The sequence below is a fragment of the Hyperolius riggenbachi genome, chromosome 6 (assembly GCF_040937935.1).
Source record: "Hyperolius riggenbachi isolate aHypRig1 chromosome 6, aHypRig1.pri, whole genome shotgun sequence".
Taxonomy (NCBI): domain Eukaryota; kingdom Metazoa; phylum Chordata; class Amphibia; order Anura; family Hyperoliidae; genus Hyperolius; species Hyperolius riggenbachi.
Window position 1 is genome coordinate 162,385,031 of NC_090651.1, and position 20,943 is coordinate 162,405,973.

At 42.6% G+C, this 20,943-nt stretch overlaps 1 protein-coding gene across 8 annotated transcripts in view; it reads left to right on the forward strand.

The window, feature by feature from the left end:
- The first annotated feature begins 8,128 nt into the window (after positions 1 to 8,128).
- Positions 8,129 to 20,943, forward strand: part of PRG4 (proteoglycan 4) — a 189,614-nt gene continuing 176,799 nt past the window's right edge. For 7 of the 8 annotated variants that reach the window (XM_068240146.1, XM_068240143.1, XM_068240151.1 and 4 more), the window contains exon 1: positions 8,129 to 8,196. In XM_068240146.1, coding sequence (XP_068096247.1) covers positions 8,136 to 8,196 — 61 coding nt within the window. In that variant the 5' untranslated portion in view covers positions 8,129 to 8,135. Of the gene's footprint in view, positions 8,197 to 11,101; positions 11,178 to 20,943 lie in introns of those variants that run through there. The other variant, XM_068240149.1, reaches the window with a different exon arrangement.

Consider the following 20,943-nt stretch of genomic DNA (forward strand, 5'->3'; position numbering starts at 1 on the left):
CAACAAAAGAACAACAAGGAAAATAACAAACGCTAGCTAAATGCGAACACTGCACTCATTCCCAACAGCGAACGCGTTTAAGCACGATCACCGCGCGATAGGCGCCCAGTAATAAGCGTGCCACCCTAACTAACCAAAGTACACAAACACGAAAAATAGAGAACGCGAACACTTGCTAAACGGTTACCTCACCGAGGTACAGCAAGCGTTCGTACCAGACAAGACAGACAGACAGATGGGGCTACCAGTAGCAACCGCTGCTCTGGCTAGCACCCCTAAGGCAGAATATAGAAGGAACCACCGCTGCTACCGCTAGAGCGGATGCAATCCAGACAGACAAACAGATGGAGCAGCCAGCAGCAACCGCAGCTCTGGCCTACACTCCCAGATAGACAGAACGATTTCCTGTTGACCGCCGCTGGCGACAAGACAATCAAGGCAGAGAATCAGAACAAGACAATACAAATAATGCAACCTGACTGCACTAGAAGGGATGCCTAGTGCAGTCCCAAGGAATTACTCTAAGATAATCTTTAGCAACCGATAGCAAAGGCTGACACTCCAGGTGTTAGCAGGAACAAACCATCATGACCAGCAAAGGATCCTGGGAGAACATGGTATTTATACTGCAAGCCTTCAAAGGAGGCAGCTAGGCAATTTGCATGACAAGTGTATGCAAATTCCTCAGTAGCAGAGCAAGTCTGAAACTTGCAAAGTAAAGATAGGTCTCTTTTCCAGAGACCTGCAGCCCTCAGACCTAAGGAATGGTTAAAGAGCTGTCTGTCTGTCTAGACAGCTGAGCGGATCATTACACAGTCTAATAAATGTCCCAGGGTTAGAAAAAGGTCATTAGTTCATGTATTTTATCTCCCTCTGCTCTCAGAAGTTGTATTATGCCGGAAAAAGCTGTAATTAGCTTATCAGTGATGTTTACTTTATTCCCAATAAGCTACCGACAAGACTGAAGCTGTCACTTCCGTGCCTTAAAATTAACTCTTTCAGGCACCAAAATAAAACAAGTAAAACAGCCTGGTTATTTATATGTTTTGCACTGTACATACACATGTTTATCTCATCATTTCACATGTCGCCACACTTTAAGATATACTGAATTTGTCAGTCCCAAACTGAAAACCCTCAGTTTCACCTGAATCCATTAATGATTGTATTTCATCCTGTAAAACTGGGTCAATGCATGTTTTAGCTCGATTAAATGATCTGCATTGCAATCCTAGATCTTAAGGTCAGCAATAATTACGTCTTCTGATCCCTCTTAGATTAACAAGATCTGGATAACCTGTGGAATAAAGTTGAGAAGATTGTGGAAAATATACTTTAATTGAAAATAAAAAAGCAAAACTAATAACTTCCAATATCTGGCTAAAATAATGTAGTAATGTAATCGTTCAGAGTATAAAATGTGTATAGTATATCTTTTCTGTCTGTAATTTCAGTTCACATCCGTAAATATGCTTTTAGGACGAATACCACTGAATTACTAAATCCGTGACGAGTGTGGATTTATTAAGTGACACAGGCCATGTCACCCGCAATGGCACATTGGTAATTCACTATGTGATTCCTGGCCATCCCTATGCTCCTGGCAATGGCAGCAGTGATCACCAGCTAATAGCTGGCAATGCTGCCTGCCCATCAAAAATAAGCAGGAAATTCCCAAAAATGTCAAAGAAAATGTTAGTGTCAAAGAAAATGTTAATAAAATGTCTGCAAGATCAAATCAGTATTATATTGATATTTATGTTTCCATTAATACAAAAAAAGCATAGCAACCCCCTCCCCCCACACGAGTCTTTGTAACCCCTTCATAAAAGATGGGTGACCCATAAGGGTTAGATATCCAAAATGCAGAAGATGATCAACAAGGTGCACGTGGTGACGTAATTTCCGGAGTCTCCTGAGTCCGCCAGCTTGATTGCTTGTCCACCATCCACTTGCTACTGCCCACCCATTTGTCTGCCACTGACACAGCTCAGCCCGAGCTCTGTCCGCTCCATTCACTCCACCTACTTCTGGGCTCCTTCAAAACTCTCCTGAAGCTCTCTCCATTGCTGTGCTCCCCAGCATGGTATCACAAGTGCAGAGACTAGACGAATCAGGGCAGAGAAAAAACAGAAGAAACAGCTGTGCATTACATGGCATACTGTCATACAAGCTAGACAGAGAGACCGCAGAAGCGGCTAAAGCTACATAAGCTCCAAAAGTTACAGCTCCAAAAGGTCCATGTTATGATGCCAAAAGCTGATACTATCCTGCCATTCTGCTATAGCCACTACTGCTGATGGCTGACTACTATCTGAGGAACCAGAGGAGAACAGCTTAAGGCATAACCAGCACAGCCACGACAGCTGATGCCAAGTTTGAAACTCTGATTTCACACAAAACATATATTAAATTATGTGACACTGTGTAAAAATTACTATAATTATAATTATTAGTATAATTTTCTGTGGCCTTAATTAAAGCTTTACATGACTTTTAGAGTGTAAAACCATTCTTGACTGAATATTGCGAGATACTACTGCATACTGCTGTATACTACTGTGGGGTCTTGCTGCTTGCAAAAGTTGTCTATAGCTGCTTGTAGAAAATTTGTATGCAGCTACCCACATATGATTGAATAAGCGTGTATGCTGCTAACTGATGCCTATGTACAGCTGCTGCATTTATAGCATACAACTGCATATAGCATTTAAATGCATAACGCTGCATACAGCAGACTACACTGAGCACATTAGCTCTGTCATAACCCTGTCATAGCTGCTATAGCGGTTATAGCTCAACTTGCATCTACACAGGTCACAGGTAGTGATGTCGCGAACCTCCAATTTTCGGTTTGCGAACCCCGTTCGCGAACTTCCGCGGAAGGTACGGTTCGCGTAAAAGTTTGCGAACCGCAATAGACTTCAATGGGGAGGTGAACTTTGAAAAATAGAAAAAATTATGCTGGCCAGAAAAGTGATAGAAAACATGTTTCAAGGGGTCTAACACCTGGACCCCCAGGTGGCGGAGTGGGATAGACACCAAAAGTCCTGGGAAAAAATCTGGATTTGACGCAAAGCAGCGTTTTAAGGGCAGACATCACATTGAATGCTAGATTGCAGGCCTAAAGTGCTTTCAAACATCTTGCATGTGTATACATCAATCAGGGAGTGTAATTAGAGTACTGCTCCACACTGACACACCAAACTCACTGTGTAACGCACCGAAAACAGCTGTTTGCGTAGTGACGGTGGTGCTGGACTGGTGCAACATGGCCAGAGTGCAGGCCGTGGCAGTTTTCCAGTCCATATGGTCGCCGGGCTGTAGTAGCTCAATGATAGAACAACAGTGACTGTCCAGCTGATCAAATTTGGTCTGTCCACAATGAAGCAACAACCTTTATTATCTTCTTGTATGTAGGTAGGCATAGGTAGGAGTCCCAGTATAGGTAGGTAGGCATAGGTAGGTGCCTCAGTAGTTAGCTAGGCATAGGCAGGAGACCCAGTATAGGTAGGTAGGCATAGGTAGGTGTCCCAGTAGTTAGCTAGGCATAGGTAGGAGACCCAGTATAGGTAGGTAGGTAGGCATAGGTAGGAGTCCCAGTATAGGTAGGTAGGCATAGGTAGGTGCCTCAGTAGTTAGCTAGGCATAGGTAGGAGACCCAGCATAGGTAGGTAGGCATAGGTAGGTGTCCCAGTAGTTAGTTAGGCATAGGTAGGAGTCCCAGTATAGGTAGGTAGGCATAGGTAGGTGCCTCAGTAGTTAGCTAGGCATAGGTAGGAGACCCAGTATAGGTAGGTAGGCATAGGTAGGTGTCCCAGTAGTTAGCTAGGCATAGGCAGGAGTCTCAGTATAGGTAGGTAGGCATAGGTAGGTGCCTCAGTAGTTAGCTAGGCATAGGTAGGAGACCCAGTATAGGTAGGTAGGCATAGGTAGGTGTCCCAGTAGTTAGCTAGGCATAGGTAGGAGACCCAGCATAGGTAGGTAGGCATAGGTAGGAGTCCCAGTATAGGTAGGTAGGCATAGGTAGGTACCTCAGTAGTTAGCTAGGCATAGGTAGGAGACGCAGTATAGGTAGGTAGGCATAGGTAGGTCTCCTAGTATAGGTAGGTAGGTAGGTGTCCCCGTATAGGTAAGTAGGTGCCCCAGTAGTTAGGTAGGCATAGGTAGGTGTCCCAGTATAGCTAGTTAGGCAGGGCCTGGCTGGCACAGTAATAACAATTACCAAGGTCCAGCTGCAACAGATAGGGCTGTATAATGTCAGTGTCAGTGTGCAACACACACAAAAAAAAACACATCAGGAAAACATTAGCTCTCAAAAGAGCTGTTGAGGGGTGCTATTTTAGCAAAAACAATCAGCCAGGAGCAAGCCAAGAGCCTAACTAATCTTTCCCTAGGAGAAAAAATCTGCAGCAGCTTTCCCTAGTCTGTCTATTTGCAGCAGGCACACGAGTGAGTGTCATGGCCAGCGAGCCTGCCTTATATAAGGGGGGGTGGGACTCCAGGGTTTAGTGTAGCCTGAATGGCTACAATGTGCCTGCTGACTGTGATGCAGAGGGTCAAAGTTGACCCTCATAGTGCATTATGGGGCGAATCGAACTTCCGCAAAAGTTCGCCTGGTCCAGGCGAACGCGAACCACCAAAGTTCGCCTGGAACCGTTCGCCGGCGAACCATTCGCTACATCTCTAGTCACAGGGATTGCTGATAGCTCAAAATATTCAGCGCATAGTCTACAATAAGCACACTCAAACTGTGGCATCTAGTGACTCTTTATCCTTCCTAGCTCCCAACACTGCGCTTTAGTACATTGGTGCTTGGCAATGGTTACCCTCAGGTCTAGTCAAGTTTTTACTATAAACCACAAGTTTAAACTGAAAAGTGAAGATTGAACAGCACAGCTTTCATTTTAACCAGCCTCTCCTACTCAACAACAGTGCTCCTGAATATCCACCGCTACATGTCTGAACTCCTTAACACTCCCAATTTAATTAGAGATTAACTAACATCTTAAAGGCTTATATCGCACAAGATTAGCCACTTAGTGACAGGACCACCACTGGGGTAATCGCCCAACTGGGCAGAGCATAGCAATTGGAGTAATTCACTGCTTCATCGCTAGCCAAATGCTTGTGGCCTTCCATCCCTAGCAACACAGCAGTGAATCATTATTTTGTGGGCAATGCTATACTAGCTAATGAAAATGTATTCAGGTAGTTATTTCCTGTGTGGCATATTCTAAACAAAGTATTGCGTAATTATGAGTTAATTGTTCATAAAACTACAGCTACTGTAGTTTTTGTATTCAGAGTCACTTCAGGTTAACCTCGGAACATAGAACGTCTCTAAGATGATGAAGCACAGACTGCAGGAGTGAACGAATATTTAATTGAATAATAGCTGCAATTGTCTTCTGCAGTCATCAGTCACTTGGAAACCACTTTGATTGATTTACTATATACGTGATATTTGACTATATGGTACAGATTAGTTATTGCCCCCCCCCCTTTCCTAAAATTGGTCTAATATTGTGGTAGCAATTAAATGGTGCTCTCCACTGAGGGACAGTTAGTCATATGATTGCCAGTATATGCAGGGCCGCCTTCAGAAATTTCTGGGCCCTATGCTGGACAAACCAACTGCCACCCCCCTCCCCCAACCATGCTAAAGTCGATTCCTTAATAAAATTGATTGCTTTGTTGATGGAATCAGAATCGCTAGATGTATGGCACCCTTTAGGGACTGTCTACAAAACTCTGTATGATTCCTTATCAGTAGCTAAGAAGACACTGTCATTAGAACAACTGTGTGTGAGAGCAGAAAGCTTTTTCTCTCTCTGCACCCTTGTTGTCAGGCTCTCTGGACAGGAAGAATAAACTTTTTTTTCCTGGACTGCAAGAAGATTTACAGCCTTTCTAGATAGCTCTGCACTCCAGGGGGTGTCAGGAAGGTCTGCGTGACAGACAAAAGCTAGTGCTGCTTGTGAATGACATTCAGAATTGTACATTATACTAGCAAGTATCCCTGTCAGAACTTGCAGTTCTAGTCAAGTGTCAGATAAGTGTTTTCATGTGTTTCATGCTAAAACTCCAGAATCCCCTGTGCCCCATACACCAGTCTCCCCACTGATGGTCTATCTGAGGCCCTGAGTATATGTTTTGTAAAACACTACCAAAGATGGCAGTATAAATACAAAATAATAATAAATGACAAGGTGCCCCACAAGAGCAAAATTGCAATTGTGATATGTCCACTAATATGTGTATGTAGATCATAAGGTATTTGGCATAACATTTTTTTTTATAAATTATAGACAGTTCGATAATGAATCATAGTTAATGAGCTGATGAGGTTAAATTAGGCATATAAGGGGCCCAATCCAACTATATTTTTCTCCTAAATTTTCTCTTAACATCTCATCAATAAAATGCCTTTTAAAGAGACTCTGAAGTGAGAATAAATCTCTCTTCAGAGCTCAAAGTTAGCACTGGCACGCCTGCCCCTGCTAAACAGCCGCTATCGCGCCGCTAAACGGGGGTCCCTTCACCCCCAAACCCCCCACTGCAACACTTGGTCGCAGACTTGGTCGCTCCTGGAGGCAGGGCTAACCTCCGCAGCCCTGCCTCCAGTCGCGTCTATCAGCGGCGCATCGCCGCCTCTCCCCCGCCCCTCTCAGTAAAGGAAGACTGAGAGGGGCGGGGGAGAGGCGGAGATACATGCTGACAGACGCGCGTGGGGCAGGGCTGCGGCGGTTAGCCCTGCCCCAACCAGGAAGCGCTCCCCCGCTGCACCGAGAGGATTTGGGGGATCAGGGACCCCCGTTAAGCCGCGGGATAGCGGCGGTTTAGCAGGGGCACACATGCCCCTGCTATTTATGAGGTCTGAAGCGAGATTTATTCTCGCTTCAGACTCTCTTTAAGCCACCTGCAAGCAAGAATAATTGCAACAATACTTTTGCACCTATTTTCGGGTACTGTTTAATTTGCAGACTACTGGAAAGTTATTTTAAACAGAAGATGAAAAATTATCTCCTAGGAAAAAACGTAAGAGGAAAAGTGAATTGGATCAGATCCAATGTGTCCAATCTTTCTCTTATATGCTTCCTTTTTGACTTCCTTAATTACTGACTAAGGCTGTACATTAAAATGGTGGCTTACATACACCCATGTATAAGGTAAAATCTGGATAGTTACTGAAGTTTTCCAATCAAGAGGTTCTGGCAGCAAGAAGGAATCTAGCTAATAGCAAACATGGTAAGAATTACTCCATAGAGAAGAGAGTTTTTCCTGATTAGAAGTACCCTGTTCCTGAATGTAAGTATTTGTCATAATTTGGCAGTACTCTCTCTAACTACTCGGAGTGTGGACTATAATGTAAGCTATATTCTTTACTTTGCTTTTTACATGTCCTCTTCACCTGCTAGACTCTTCATTTCATATCAAGGTCTGTAATATTTATAAAATGTAGCAATTCTTTCCAGCAGTATGAAAACATGAATATATATGTAGACTACCATGACATATAGACTATGAATCTGATTTCCTGGCTGTTTCAGTTTTGATTAGTGTTTATATTCTTCATACAGTTCGATAGTGTGCAGACTTACTTCTGGTGATTCACAATGTTGCTCAATTCTAGCAACTTAGCTTCATTTTTCCAGCAGTTGTGGAAAGTTAACTTTCATTAAGTGAGTGGTCAACACCCACTTTCCACTTATTTTTTCTCTGACTGGTCTGACAGAGATGTAACATTTCCAGCACTATATAAACCTAGAACTGCTCTTCACAACCAAAAGTCCTGCACACAGTTTCCCAGCAAGGTGAGTGATGGACATTTATGTATCAGTCATTTTACAAATGGTCGTATGCCATTTTTATTAGCCTTTTTTAAAAATTACATCAGTAGTGGAAAATCAAGGTCACAAAATTTATATTTTAATTACTAGATAAAAATTCTCTAAGGCCTTAAGTTTTCACAGATATGTCAATAGATTAAAAGTTTTTTAGCTGTTTTTCTATTATCATCTACAAATTGAGATAACTCACTCGGTATTTCTTAATATGATTAGTGATTTATTTATTTATTTTTGTCCTGCCATACAGGTATAATTCCCAAGTGAGTCATCCTGGAACTGAAGATGTTCGGCCCCCAACTTTTGCTCTGTTTCTTAATCTCTTTCTCATTGGTTTCTGCTCAAAGTAAGATATTATTTCTGTACAAAGTTCTTTCAGACGGTGTTCATCAGTCATCACTGTGCTTCTTTTCAAGTTTACTGTGTGCAGTACTCATAAATACTAAAGTTGACCCTGAAAAACTATCTACAAAAAAGAAATATATTTAATATAACCTACATTTAATTAACAATATATTTCCACTCTGGTTGGTCAAAACTGAAACATATATGGACATTTAGGAGTATTCAGTTTTATTAATATTTCACTACACTATAAAACAAATTAATGAAAATATAATGCCAGTAAATAATGAAAAGAAGTATCTTAGCCATTTAGCTAAGTTAAAAATAAATTTCTGCTTATTTAATATCCTTAAAAACCAGTGGAAATACAGATTTGCTGGCCTGGCTAACATTTAGAAAACCATGTGGTCATCGACTTTCATCAGTGCTACAACGTTCGATAACTGAATGCTTGTGTAATTTGTAATGCTGTCTGGATATTGCATACTAGTAATATTACATTTTAGAACCCTCTTGTGGTTAAAAAATATGGTGGAGTAACATTTACATTTGCTTGACACTGTTTAATTAGTAGCGTGTACCGTGACGAATATATATATATATATATATATATATATATATATATATGTATGTATATATATATATATATATATATATATATATATATATATATATATATATATATATATATATATGATTCAATATATCATTTTGGGGCTTTATTTACAAGTCTATGAATGCTAGAGTTTAAAAAAACAGCCTATTTGGTAAGTTAACGTTACATTGGAATGCTTGAGTATGAGAGTTTACTTACCCACCTGTGAGCTGTTGGATAAGGTAGGTGTGAACTCAGTTGACTTTCATACTCTAGATGTACAAATTATGAATTAATTGAGACTTTTAACCTTAAGGCCAAGTTCAAACTGCAGCACTTTTCAGGGGGTTTACAGGGCTTTGCTGATCACCAGCAATCTGCAAAGTGGTGGGCCAATTTAACTCTATGTAAGCTTTCTCACTGCAGCAACATTGCAATTTGTTTTAAAATCACAGTCCTGCTTCATGCAGCATTTTGTGAGTAACTGTGAATGAAGGAATGATGCAAAATTGCTCCCTCTTTTAAAATCACTTGAAAAATCACCCTGCAAAATTGTGATTGCGTTTTGCAGTGTGAACTGGGCCTATAATATTTTCAGATTGGACATTTTTGTTCTTCTTTATACTTACTTCCAGGTGTGTGAGTCAGGAAGCATTGTACAAAAGGTAAAATATTGATGGGGTCCCCAAGCAATGGCATACTGGAGCCTCTTTGATTTTTCATCAAGTTCTTGACCTTTATTGGCCCCAAAGTAGCTGCTATGATCATTGCTATGTCCCTGATGAATGGCTTTACAGGCAGGAAGAATTTTTCTTAAAAGAGTGATACATTTGCATCATCTTTAGTGCGTTAAAGACAGATGTACTCTTTTTCTGTCACATTGTAATATAAAGTCACTCTGCTTGTTAAACCATTAACCACTTGCCGACCAGTGGCTTTCTGGCTGATCTGTGCTGCGTAGGCTCTCCAGCCCGCAGCACAGATCAGGTTTTAGCCAGGGCGATCAGACTTACCCCCTTTTTTCCCCACTAGGGGGATGTCCTGCTGGGGGGGTCTGATCGCCGCCGGCTCTCTGCGCTTTGCGGGGGGGGGCTCTTCAAAGCCCCCCTCCGCAGCGTTTTCGGCGCTCCCTGGCTTCCCGTCCCTCCCTCTCCCTCCATGGCCTGCGCAGGACGGTTATCGGTCCTGCGCATTGAAGGATAGGCTTCAGCCTATCATATGCCGGTGATCCCCGGCCAATCAGAGGCCGGGGATCGCCGATCTGGCTTACGGCGCTGCTGCGCAGCAGCGCCGTATGATGTAAACAGCGGGGATTTCTTCCCCGCGTGTTTACATTTTGCTGGAGAGCCACGATCGGCGGCTCTCCGGCTGTTCACGGAGACAGCCTCCGTGAATGGACATGGAAAGGCCGCTCGAACGAGCTGCCGTTTCCATGGAAACTTGCAGACGACCAGTTTACGCCAATCGGCGTTAGCTGGTCGTCAAGAGGTTAATAAAAAAAAGAAGATACTGTTCAAATAAGCAGCTGGAAATCTTGAAGTAATTGCACTTAAATAAATAAAAACTTAGGACTAAAGTGCTAAGTAAGTTAATTTGAATGTCATGGTAATCCTCTCTTAGTTTTGAGTAGTGTAGAGAAGGGTCAGAACTGGTGCCAATTTATTTTTGTTGTATGTGTCCATACAACTTCTGCTAGGCTGTTATTGTTATTAATTTCCCTACTGGGAGATTGTCCTTCATTTACTGTCCTCATGATAGTCGTCACATTGAGTGGAAGTTAACAGAATTCCATTAATGCAGTTACCATTGGAATAGGAATGGACTTAAATCCCATTGGAGTGTGAGACACACGTTCAAGAGGCACCTTGAAGAAGTAGCATTTTTCCTCCATTTTGAGATATTTTTCCTACTTACTGTTACTGTTATGGTCTTGGGGCATGAAAAGAGGTTAGATCACCCTAATTGACACATATAAAGCAATGAAAGCCTGAGGTAAAGACTAAGGTTTTATCCACTCTCCACTGTATTCAGAACAAAAATAATACTTTATTTTACTTGTTTTCTAATGAATAACTAGCACGTTTGTGCATGTTGGGGGTCCAGTAGTATATGAGTTTATGTACTTCACAACAAGCCTCAGAAAGAACTGAGAAGTGATGAAAATTCTTCTAACATGTAGGTCTACACTACACAGAAAAGGAGAGAATAAGCCAACCCAAGCCTTTAGCAGTTGATTAATGAAGCAACTCCCATCTAACTGACAAAAGGCTGTTAGATTTGAAAGGCTACATTTCTTTGTCTTTCTGGGCCAGGGGATATTTGCATGTAAGGAGAATATTTGAGATTGAACAAGGAATGTGGTACAGAGAAAACGTATATTTACTATGGTAGGAGGTTTAGAGAAGATTGAGGTGTAATGAATAAGGAACTACAGAGATGCGTTAAGAATAGAAAGATATAGAGAGCAAAGAATTTCTAAGAGACAGACGGTAGCAGAGTTGGTGTGTGAGTGTATGTGTTAGCATTATTTTCACAATTGCAATCCATTTGTCTGCACAACAGATCTGGTAGTAAGGAAAGGGAAGTAATGTTTTACAATTTTCAACAAATATAATATGCAGATAAAATATGTTTATATACTGCTATCTTTAGCAGTATATCTATATCTTTAGCTATTTATCTATGCCTATCTACACATCAGTAGGCAGCTGTGGAGAGGGGTAGGTGTTAGAAAGAATACAGAAAGATAATACAAAGTTTCCATGTCAGTTGGTAGCAAAATATCAGTTTTTGGTGTAGGAGGATGTAGTCATGGTAAAGATAAATAACAGAGAGCAGTATGGGAACAGTACCTTGAGTAATCCTAGGTAACGAAAGTGTAAGGGTACATGCACATAATTATGATCGGCCAACTTTACCATTTCAATTTAGTGTGAGAGCTTACCTACACAATTGTTCATAGTATTCAAAATTTGCTGACCTTACAATACATGGAGGTGGAACTATTGGGCAATAATTGGCCAACTAAAACTGGATGTGTGTACACAACTTAAGTTTAGATTGTATAAACACTGAACTCACAAGCAGTCCCTTAAGCCCAAACCTAATTACATTATAACATTTAAAAATTTCAATTAAAGCTTGGGCATATAACAGACACAGAAGTGCACCAACAGTGGTCAGATACAAAATTAGCTGTCAACTTATGTTACAGATTGCCCAGCGAGCTCATGGTTAGCCAGAACTCCTAGGAGTGTGTAAGGGTCTGAAAGAGACCAAAAAGCCTCCTTACTACGATGACATTTCTTTGATTTGCATATTCAGCAGTGATGCACTGGGGGGCACCTCAGAGTTCACTCCAACCTGAATAATCAAAAATACATTCTGTTTTAAGAAGGCAAACTTATGATCTCCAACTTATGTACTATGCATACTTCTTCTTGACTATTAAGCTTCAGAAAGAGGAGATTGGCTTGACTCCATCTTGGGCTATATTTGTTTATTACATATAGCACATGTTGTTATTTTACGTTACACTTTTGCATTTATTGTGTGTACCTCTGACAAAGCCCCTATGTCAAACTAGTGAAACATGTAGAATTGTTTTAGTGGTCAGTACCTAATTTGATCCACTATATATAATGCCTGTCTGCTGTCATTAGAGATGGCCCGAACTGTTCGCCAGCTAACGGTTCCCGGCGAACTTCCGTGGTTCGCGATTGGGGAGAAACACAAACTTTTCTGGAAGTTCGATTTGCCCCCATAGTGCATCATTAGGGTCAACTTTGACCCTCTACATCACAGTCAGCAGGCACATTGTAGCCAATCAGGCTACACTCCCTCCTGGAGCCCCCCCCCCCCACACACACACCTTATAAAAGGCAAGCAAAGTCAGGCATTGGACTCACTCATGTGCCTGCAGTAATTAGAGAAGGGAGAGCTGCTGCAGAGACATCAGGGAAAGCTTAGTTAGGCTACAGTTAGGCTTGTTAGGTTGCTCTTTCTTGCAGATATTTTTTGCTAAAAAACACTCCTCATCCTCAACAGCTCTTTTGAGAGCTAATGTTGTTCTTGAGATTTTTTTTATTTTTTTTTGTGTGTGTGGCCCACTTGCATTATATACAGCCCTGTCAGTCAGTCGCAGCTGGCCTTTGGCACCTTAATTCCTACTGTGCCACTGCCAGGCACAGCACATGCAGTGACTACCTGTGTGTGTGACAGGCAGCTGCACATTTGTAATCCCAATCACTGTACCTGTTCACTGTTTAGTCCACCTACCTACCTACCTACCTACATGAGCGCACGCATTGTTAATACCACCAGTCATTGCATCTGTCATTGCATTCCGTGTGTGTGTGTGACAGGCAGCTGCACATTTGTAATCCCAATCACTGCACCGTTTCACTGTTCAGTGCACCTACCTACCTATACCTACATGAGCGCACGCATTGTTAATACCACCAGTCATTGCACCTGTTCAGGGTACCTGTGTTTGTGTGTGAAAGGCAGCTGCACATTTGTAATTCCAGTCACTGCAACCTGTTCACTGCACCTGTGTAACCTCACATTGTTGTACCAGCAGTCACTGCATACCTGTTCACTGCACCTGTGTAACCGTACATTGTATTAGTCAAGTCAGTGCATACCTTTCACTTCATCCCCCCCAATATGGCCAAAACAAAAGGCAGAGCCAGAGGCAGGCCACCTGGCAGGTCTGTTCGAGGTCGCGCTGTTGTGATTTTGTGTGGCCCTTGACCAAAGTACAGTGTTTAGAAGAAGGCACGTGCCATCAACCCCCAATATTGTCAGGACGTAGTTGAAAATTTAACACAGAACACCTCATCTTTCTCAGCTTCCGCACGGAAGCGTGACATATCTTCCTCCTTCTGTTCTGATTCTGGCACTCCACTTAACACTCAGTCGGCCACCACCACCAAAGTGCCATCACCCCAGGGCTCAGCGGTATGGAAATTTTTGTGTGTGTCTGCCTCAGATGAGAGCAATGCCATCTGTACTCTCTGCCACTGAAAAGTAAGCCGTGGAAAGACCAAGACCCGCGTAGGGACAACTACTTTACGAAAGCACATGATTACAAAGCACAAACTGCAATGGGATGACCACCTGAGGAAAAGCAGCACACAAAAGCAAAGCCACACACCACAGTGGAAGATACCAGGCCGCAATTTTTTCTCAAAAGTGTTTTTCTCAAAAGTGTCTCTATATAACAGTGTAAACACAGAGGGGATTTCGATTCTCTTGTAAATAACTATTAGCAAAAACAAAACTACTAATACTTTCCATTTCTTTACTATAATGTTGCAGTATGCCATATTATTTAATCCATTATTGCATATTTTCTGGGAGTGTTTAGTTCCTTGTTGAGTCACAAAATCACAGCATCTTTACACTGCAGTAACATTCTAAGGAATCTACACTTTTCCCTTTTATAGAGGACCTTTAAGCCAGGATTCAACTTCACCCCAAACAGTGGCTGATACCCCATTTCCCACAAGAAAGCTTTACATTTTCTCAAACAGATCATCAGGGGGATCAGTAAGCCAGTAATTCAGTAAGGAGTTCTTTGGGCAAGACTCCCTGCCTACTGAGTGTGCTCTAGTGGCTGCCTCGCAAGCGCTTTGAGTCCGACAGGAGAAAGGCGCTATACAAATACTGCCATTATTATTATTATTATTATTATCTGTGTGGCTGATATTGTAGTGAAACCCCTCCCAGAGTGTGATGTCATGACCATGATCCTGACAGTTTGCTGTCAGTGAACCTTGTTGCATTGTGGGAAATAACTGCTTTTTCCAACTGCCAAGCAAGCAGTATCTCCCTCTGTGCGTAGAACTCTCAGTAAACAAACATTCTGTACAGATCACCTGGCAGAACAAAATATGTCACCACCAGTGATACATTTCAGAATGTAAAAGAGAGAAGAAAGATTTTACAATAGGCAAACACTGACTAAAAAATCCATAAATGAATAAACTAAGCAATTTTATTCATTATGTTATTTTCACTACAGATCCTCTTTAAGTATGTATCAATGATAAATGGTCAAATTGCGTTTGTTGCAATGAGAGATTAAATATTCCTCAGTCATATGGATATAATTGTAGAGAACTGCATAAAAATAAAGTCAAGAAGAAAAAAGCCAGTCCTCACAAAATGTCACAAGAGTCAACGTGATGAAAAAAAGTTGGTGTATTTCATATGAAACAGAATTGTGAAAATATAGCAATGAATCAGATGCAGCCTGATGTAGAAACGCCTTTGGTACGTTTAACCACTTCCCGACCGCCTAACGCACAGAGGCGGCCGGGAAGTGTGCCCTGCAAGGACCGGCTCACCCACAGAGGCGGCGGTCCTTGTAAGGGCATGGGCGGAGCGATCGCGTCATCCGTGACGCGATCCTCCGCCGGCGCCTGCCGCCGCTCACCCGCCGCAACATCCCACCGGCCATACAGAAGCGCCGGCGGGATGTTAACCCCGCGATCGCCGCATACAAAGTGTATAATACACTTTGTAATGTTTACAAAGTGTATTATACAGGCTGCCTCCTGCCCTGGTGGTCCCAGTGTCCGAGGGACCACCAGGGCAGGATGCAGCCACCCTATGTCGCACCCAAGCACACTGATTTCTCCCCCCCCCTGCCCCAGATCGCCCACAGCACCCCTCATACCCCCCCCTGCCCACCCCCCAGATCCCTGTTTGCACCCAATCACCCCCCTAATCACCCATCAATCACTCCCTGTCACTATCTGTCAATGCTATTTTTTTTTACCTGCCCCCTGCCCCCTCCTGATCACCCCCCCACCCCTCAGATTCTCCCCAGCCCCCCCCCCAGACCCCCCTCCCCCTGTGTACTGTATGCATCTATCCCCCTGATCACCTGTCAATCACCTGTCAATCACCTGTCAATCACCTGTCAATCACCCATCAATCACCCCCTGTCACTGCCACCCATCAATCAGCCCCTAACCTGCCCCTTGCGGGCAATCTGATCACCCACCCACACCAATAGATCGCCCGCAGATCCGACATCAGATCACCACCCAAGCGCAGTGTTTACATCTATTCTCTCCTCTAAACACCCACTAATTACCCATCAATCACCCCTATCACCACCTGTCACTGTTACCCATCAGATCAGACCCTAATCTGCCCCTTGCGGGCACCCAATCACCCGCCTACACGCTCAGATTGCCCTCAGACCCCCCTTATCAATTTGCCAGGGCATTATTTACATCTATTCTTCCCTGTAATAACCGACTGATCACCTGTCAATCACCTGTCAATCCCCCATCAATCACCCCCTGTCACTGCTACCCATCAATCACCCCCTGTCACTGACACCCATCAATCAGCCCCTAACCTGCCCCTTGCGGGCAATCTGATCACCCACCCACACTAATAGATCGCCCGCAGATCCGACATCAGATCACCACCCAAGCGCAGTGTTTACATCTATTCTCTCCTCTAAACACCCACTAATTACCCATCAATCACCCCCTATCACCACCTGTCACTGTTACCCATCAGATCAGACCCTAATCTGCCCCTTGCGGGCACCCAATCACCCGCCTACACGCTCAGATTGCCCTCAGACCCCCCCTTATCAATTCGCCAGTGCAATATTTACATCTCTTCTTCCCTGTAATAACCCACTGATTACCTGTCAATCACCTATCAATCACCCATCAATCACCCCCTGTCACTGCCACCCATCAATCACCCCCTGTCACTGCCACCCCAGCCCTGATCACCTCGCCAGTGCATTGCTTGCATCTATTCCCTCCTCTAATCACACCTTGAGACACCCATCAATCACCTCCTGTCACCCCCTAGCACACCTACCCATCAGATCAGGCCCTAATTTGCCCCGTGTGGGCTCCTGACCACTCGGCCAAACCCTCAGATCCCCCTCAGACCCCCTTCCGATCACCTCCCCAGTGCATTGATTGCATCTATTTTCCCCTCTAACCACCCCCTGAGACACCCTCAATCACCTCCTGTCACCCCCCTAGCACTCCTATCCATCAGATCAGGCCCAATACAACCTGTCATCTAAAAGGCCACCCTGCTTATGACCGGTTCCACAAAATTCGCCCCCTCATAGACCACCTGTCATCAAAATTTGCAGATGCTTATACCCCTGAACAGTCATTTTGAGACATTTGGTTTCCAGACTACTCACGGTTTTAGGCCCGTAAAATGCCAGGGCGGTATAGGAACCCCACAAGTGACCCCATTTTAGAAAAAAGACACCCCAAGGTATTCTGTTAGGTGTATGACGAGTTCATAGATTTTATTTTTTGTCAAAAGTTAGCGGAAATTGATTTTTATTGTTTTTTTTTCACAAAGTGTCATTTTTCACTAACTTGTGACAAAAAATAAAATCTTCTATGAACTCGCCATACACCTAACGGAATACCTTGGGGTGTCTTCTTTATAAAATGGGGTCACTTGTGGGGTTCCTATACTGCCCTGGCATTTTAGGGGCCCTAAACCGTGAGGAGTAGTCTAGAAAACAAATGCCTCAAAATGACCTGTGAATAGGACGTTGGGCCCCTTAGCGCACCTAGGCTGCAAAAAAGTGTCACACATGTGGTACCGCCTTACTCAGGAGAAGTAGTATAATGTGTTTTGGGGTGTATTTTTACACATACCAATGCTGGGTGGGAGAAATTTCTCTGTAAATGGACAATTGTGTGTAAAAAAAAATCAAACAATTGTCATTTACAGAGATATTTCTCCCACCCAGCATGGGTATGTGTAAAAATACACCCCAAAACACATTATACTACTTCTCCTGAGTACGGCGGTACCACATGTGTGGCACTTTTTTACACCCTAAGTACGCTAAGGGGCCCAAAGTCCAATGAGTACCTTTAGGATTTCACAGGTCGTTTTGCGACATTTGGTTTCAAGACTACTACTCACGGTTTAGGGCCCCTAAAATGCCAGGGCAGTATAGGAACCCCACAAATGACCCCATTCTAGAAAGAAGAAACCCAAAGGTATTCCGTTAGGAGTATGGTGAGTTCATAGAAGATTTTATTTTTTGTCACAAGTTAGCGGAAAATTACACTTTGTGAAAAAAACCAATAAAAATCAATTTCCGCTAACTTGTGACAAGAAAATAAAAACTTCTATGAACTCACCATACTCCTAACGGAATACCTTGGGGTGTCTTCTTTCTAAAATGAGGTCATTAGTGGGGTTCCTATACTGCCCTGGCATTTTAGGGGCCCTAAACCGTGAGGAGTAGTCTTGAAACAAAAATGACCTGTGAAATCCTAAAGGTACTCATTGGACTTTGGGCCCCTTAGCGCAGTTAGGGTGCAAAAAAGTGCCACACATGGGGTATCGCCGTACTCGGGAGAAGTAGTATAATGTGTTTTGGGGTGTATTTTTACACATACCCATGCTGGGTGGGAGAAATACCTCTGTAAATGACAATCTTTTGATTTTTTTTACACACAATTGTCCATTTACAGAGTTATTTCTCCCACCCAGCATGGGTATGTGTAAAAATACACCCCAAAACACATTTTACTACTTCTCCCGAGTACGGCGATACCACATGTGTGGCACTTTTTTGCACCCTAACTGCGCTAAGGGGCCCAAAGTCCAATGAGTACCTTTAGGATTTCACAGGTCATTTTGAGAAATTTCGTTTCAAGACTACTCCTCACGGTTTAGGGCCCCTAAAATGCCAGGACAGTATAGGAACCCCACAAATGACTCCATTTTAGAAAGAAGACACCCCAACGTATTCTGTTAGTAGTACGGTGAGTTCATAGAAGATTTTATTTTTTGTCACAAGTTAGCAGAAATTGATTTTTATTGTTTTTTTTCACAAAGTGTCATTTTCCGCTAACTTGTGACAAAAATAAAATCTTCTATGAACTCACCATACTCCTAACCGAATACCTTGGGGTGTCTTCCTTCTAAAATGGGGTCATTTGTGGGGTTCCTATACTGTTCTGGCATTTTAGGGGCCCTAAACCGTGAGGAGTAGTCTTGAAACGAAATTTCTCAAAATGACCTGTGAAATCCTAAAGGTACTCATTGGACTTTGGGCCCCTTAGCGCAGTTAGGGTGCAAAAAAGTGCCACACATGTGGTATCGCCGTACTCAGGAGAAGTAGTATAATGTGTTTTGGGGTGTATTTTTACACATACCCATGCTGGGTGGGAGAAATCTCTCTGTAAATGGACAATTGTGTGTAAAAAAAATCAAACAATTGTCATTTACAGAGATATTTCTCCCACCCAGCATGGGTATGTGTAAAAATACACCCGAAAACACATTATACTACTTCTCCTGAGTACGGCAATACCACATGTGTGGCACTTTTCTGCAGCCTAACTGCGCTAAGGGGCCCAAAGTCCAATGAGCACCTTTAGGCTTTACAGGGGTGCTTACAATTTAGCACCCCCCAAAATGTCAGGACAGTAAACACACCCCACAAATGACCCCATTTTGGAAAGTAGACACTTCAAGGTATTCAGAGAGGAGCATGGTGAGTCCGTGGCAGGTTTCATTTTTTTTTGTCGCAAGTTAGAAGAAATGGAAACTTTTTTTTTTGTCACAAAAGTGTCATTTTCCGCTTACTTGTGACAAAAAATAATATCTTCTATGAACTCACTATGCCTCTCAGTGAATACTTTGGGATGTCTTCTTTCCAAAATGGGGTCATTTGGGGGGTATTTATACTATCCTGGAATTCTAGCCCCTCATGAAACATGACAGGGGGTCAGAAAAGGCAGAAAATGGGAAAATTCACTTTTTGCACCATAGTTTGTAAACGCTATAACTTTTACCCAAACCAATAAATATAGGCTGAATGGGTTTTTTTTAATCAAAAACATGTTTGTCCACATTTTTCGCGCTGCATGTATACAGAAATTTTACTTTATTTGAAAAATGTCAGCACAGAAAGTTAAAAAAATCATTTTTTTGCCAAAATTCATGTCTTTTTTGATGAATATAATAAAAAGTAAAAATCGCATCAGCAATCAAATAGCATCAAAAGAAAGCTTTATTAGTGACAAGAAAAGGAGCCAAAATTCATTTAGGTGGTAGGTTGTATGAGCGAGCAATAAACCGTGCAAGCTGCAGTGGTCTGAATGGAAAAAAAGTGGCCGGTCCTTAAGGGGTAGAAAGCCCTAGGTCCTCAAGTGGTTAATATCTGTATTAGCAATTTTTTTAGGATGTTTCTGGCTTCCTTTTTTTGCCTCATGATTCCCCAATTTGTTATTAATGGAAGACTGAATTATGCCCATAAATGAGTGCATATTTATCGATCACTCAGAAATTATCTCATTCAGTATTATTAAATGATCCATGATGGCATCTCTTGTAATTGACTTATAGACTAGCTCAAGACCTAAACACAGCAGGCATTCACTGAGAACAGTGCTCTGAATTTGCTTGTGTAAAATAAACATTTGCGCGACTCAAATGCTCTTTGTTTATGGGGGAAATTAAGGAAAACCCATCCCTCTTCCCATTACTCATTCCTATAGCTATACCTGCCTTGACTTTCAACTGCAGAATCTAGTAACAAGCAGAGCATAGGAGGGTTCCCCTCAGCTCTGGTCAGTATCCCCTAGCCCATCAGTAGTTGTGGTGGGGTGCCTTACAATAAGTGAAAACATAAGCTCCCACATCTAGTTCTTGGCTTTGGCGAGTCAAAGGCTGATAAAAGGTAAGTATTGGTTAAGTTAGTGGTGAGGGTTAAGAAGGTTTGGGGTTGAATGGGAGAGGGTTAAAGACACATATACTCTTTAGATTATACTCAGCTGCAATGATTAATCTTGACAATTTCGGTGAGAAATCCCAAGTATGAACAGGTGCCCCATGAGATTACTGGCCACATCTGTAGTGATTGTGCTGGGATTGTTCTTCTATTACATATTTTTTTTATCTGCAGGAACTTCAAAGGAAGTGCCTGCAGCAGGCTGGTGGTTGTGCTTTCTCCTCCTTTCTATCCATAAAGAGAAACATGTTGCTCAACTGAGACTTAAGTGGTGTGCTTGTTCAGCCCTCATTCCTAAGCTGACATGCAAAAAATATCTCTTACAAGTAATGGACAACAGAAATTGTAATTATGTACATGTATTAATCCTAAGAAAAAGCAAT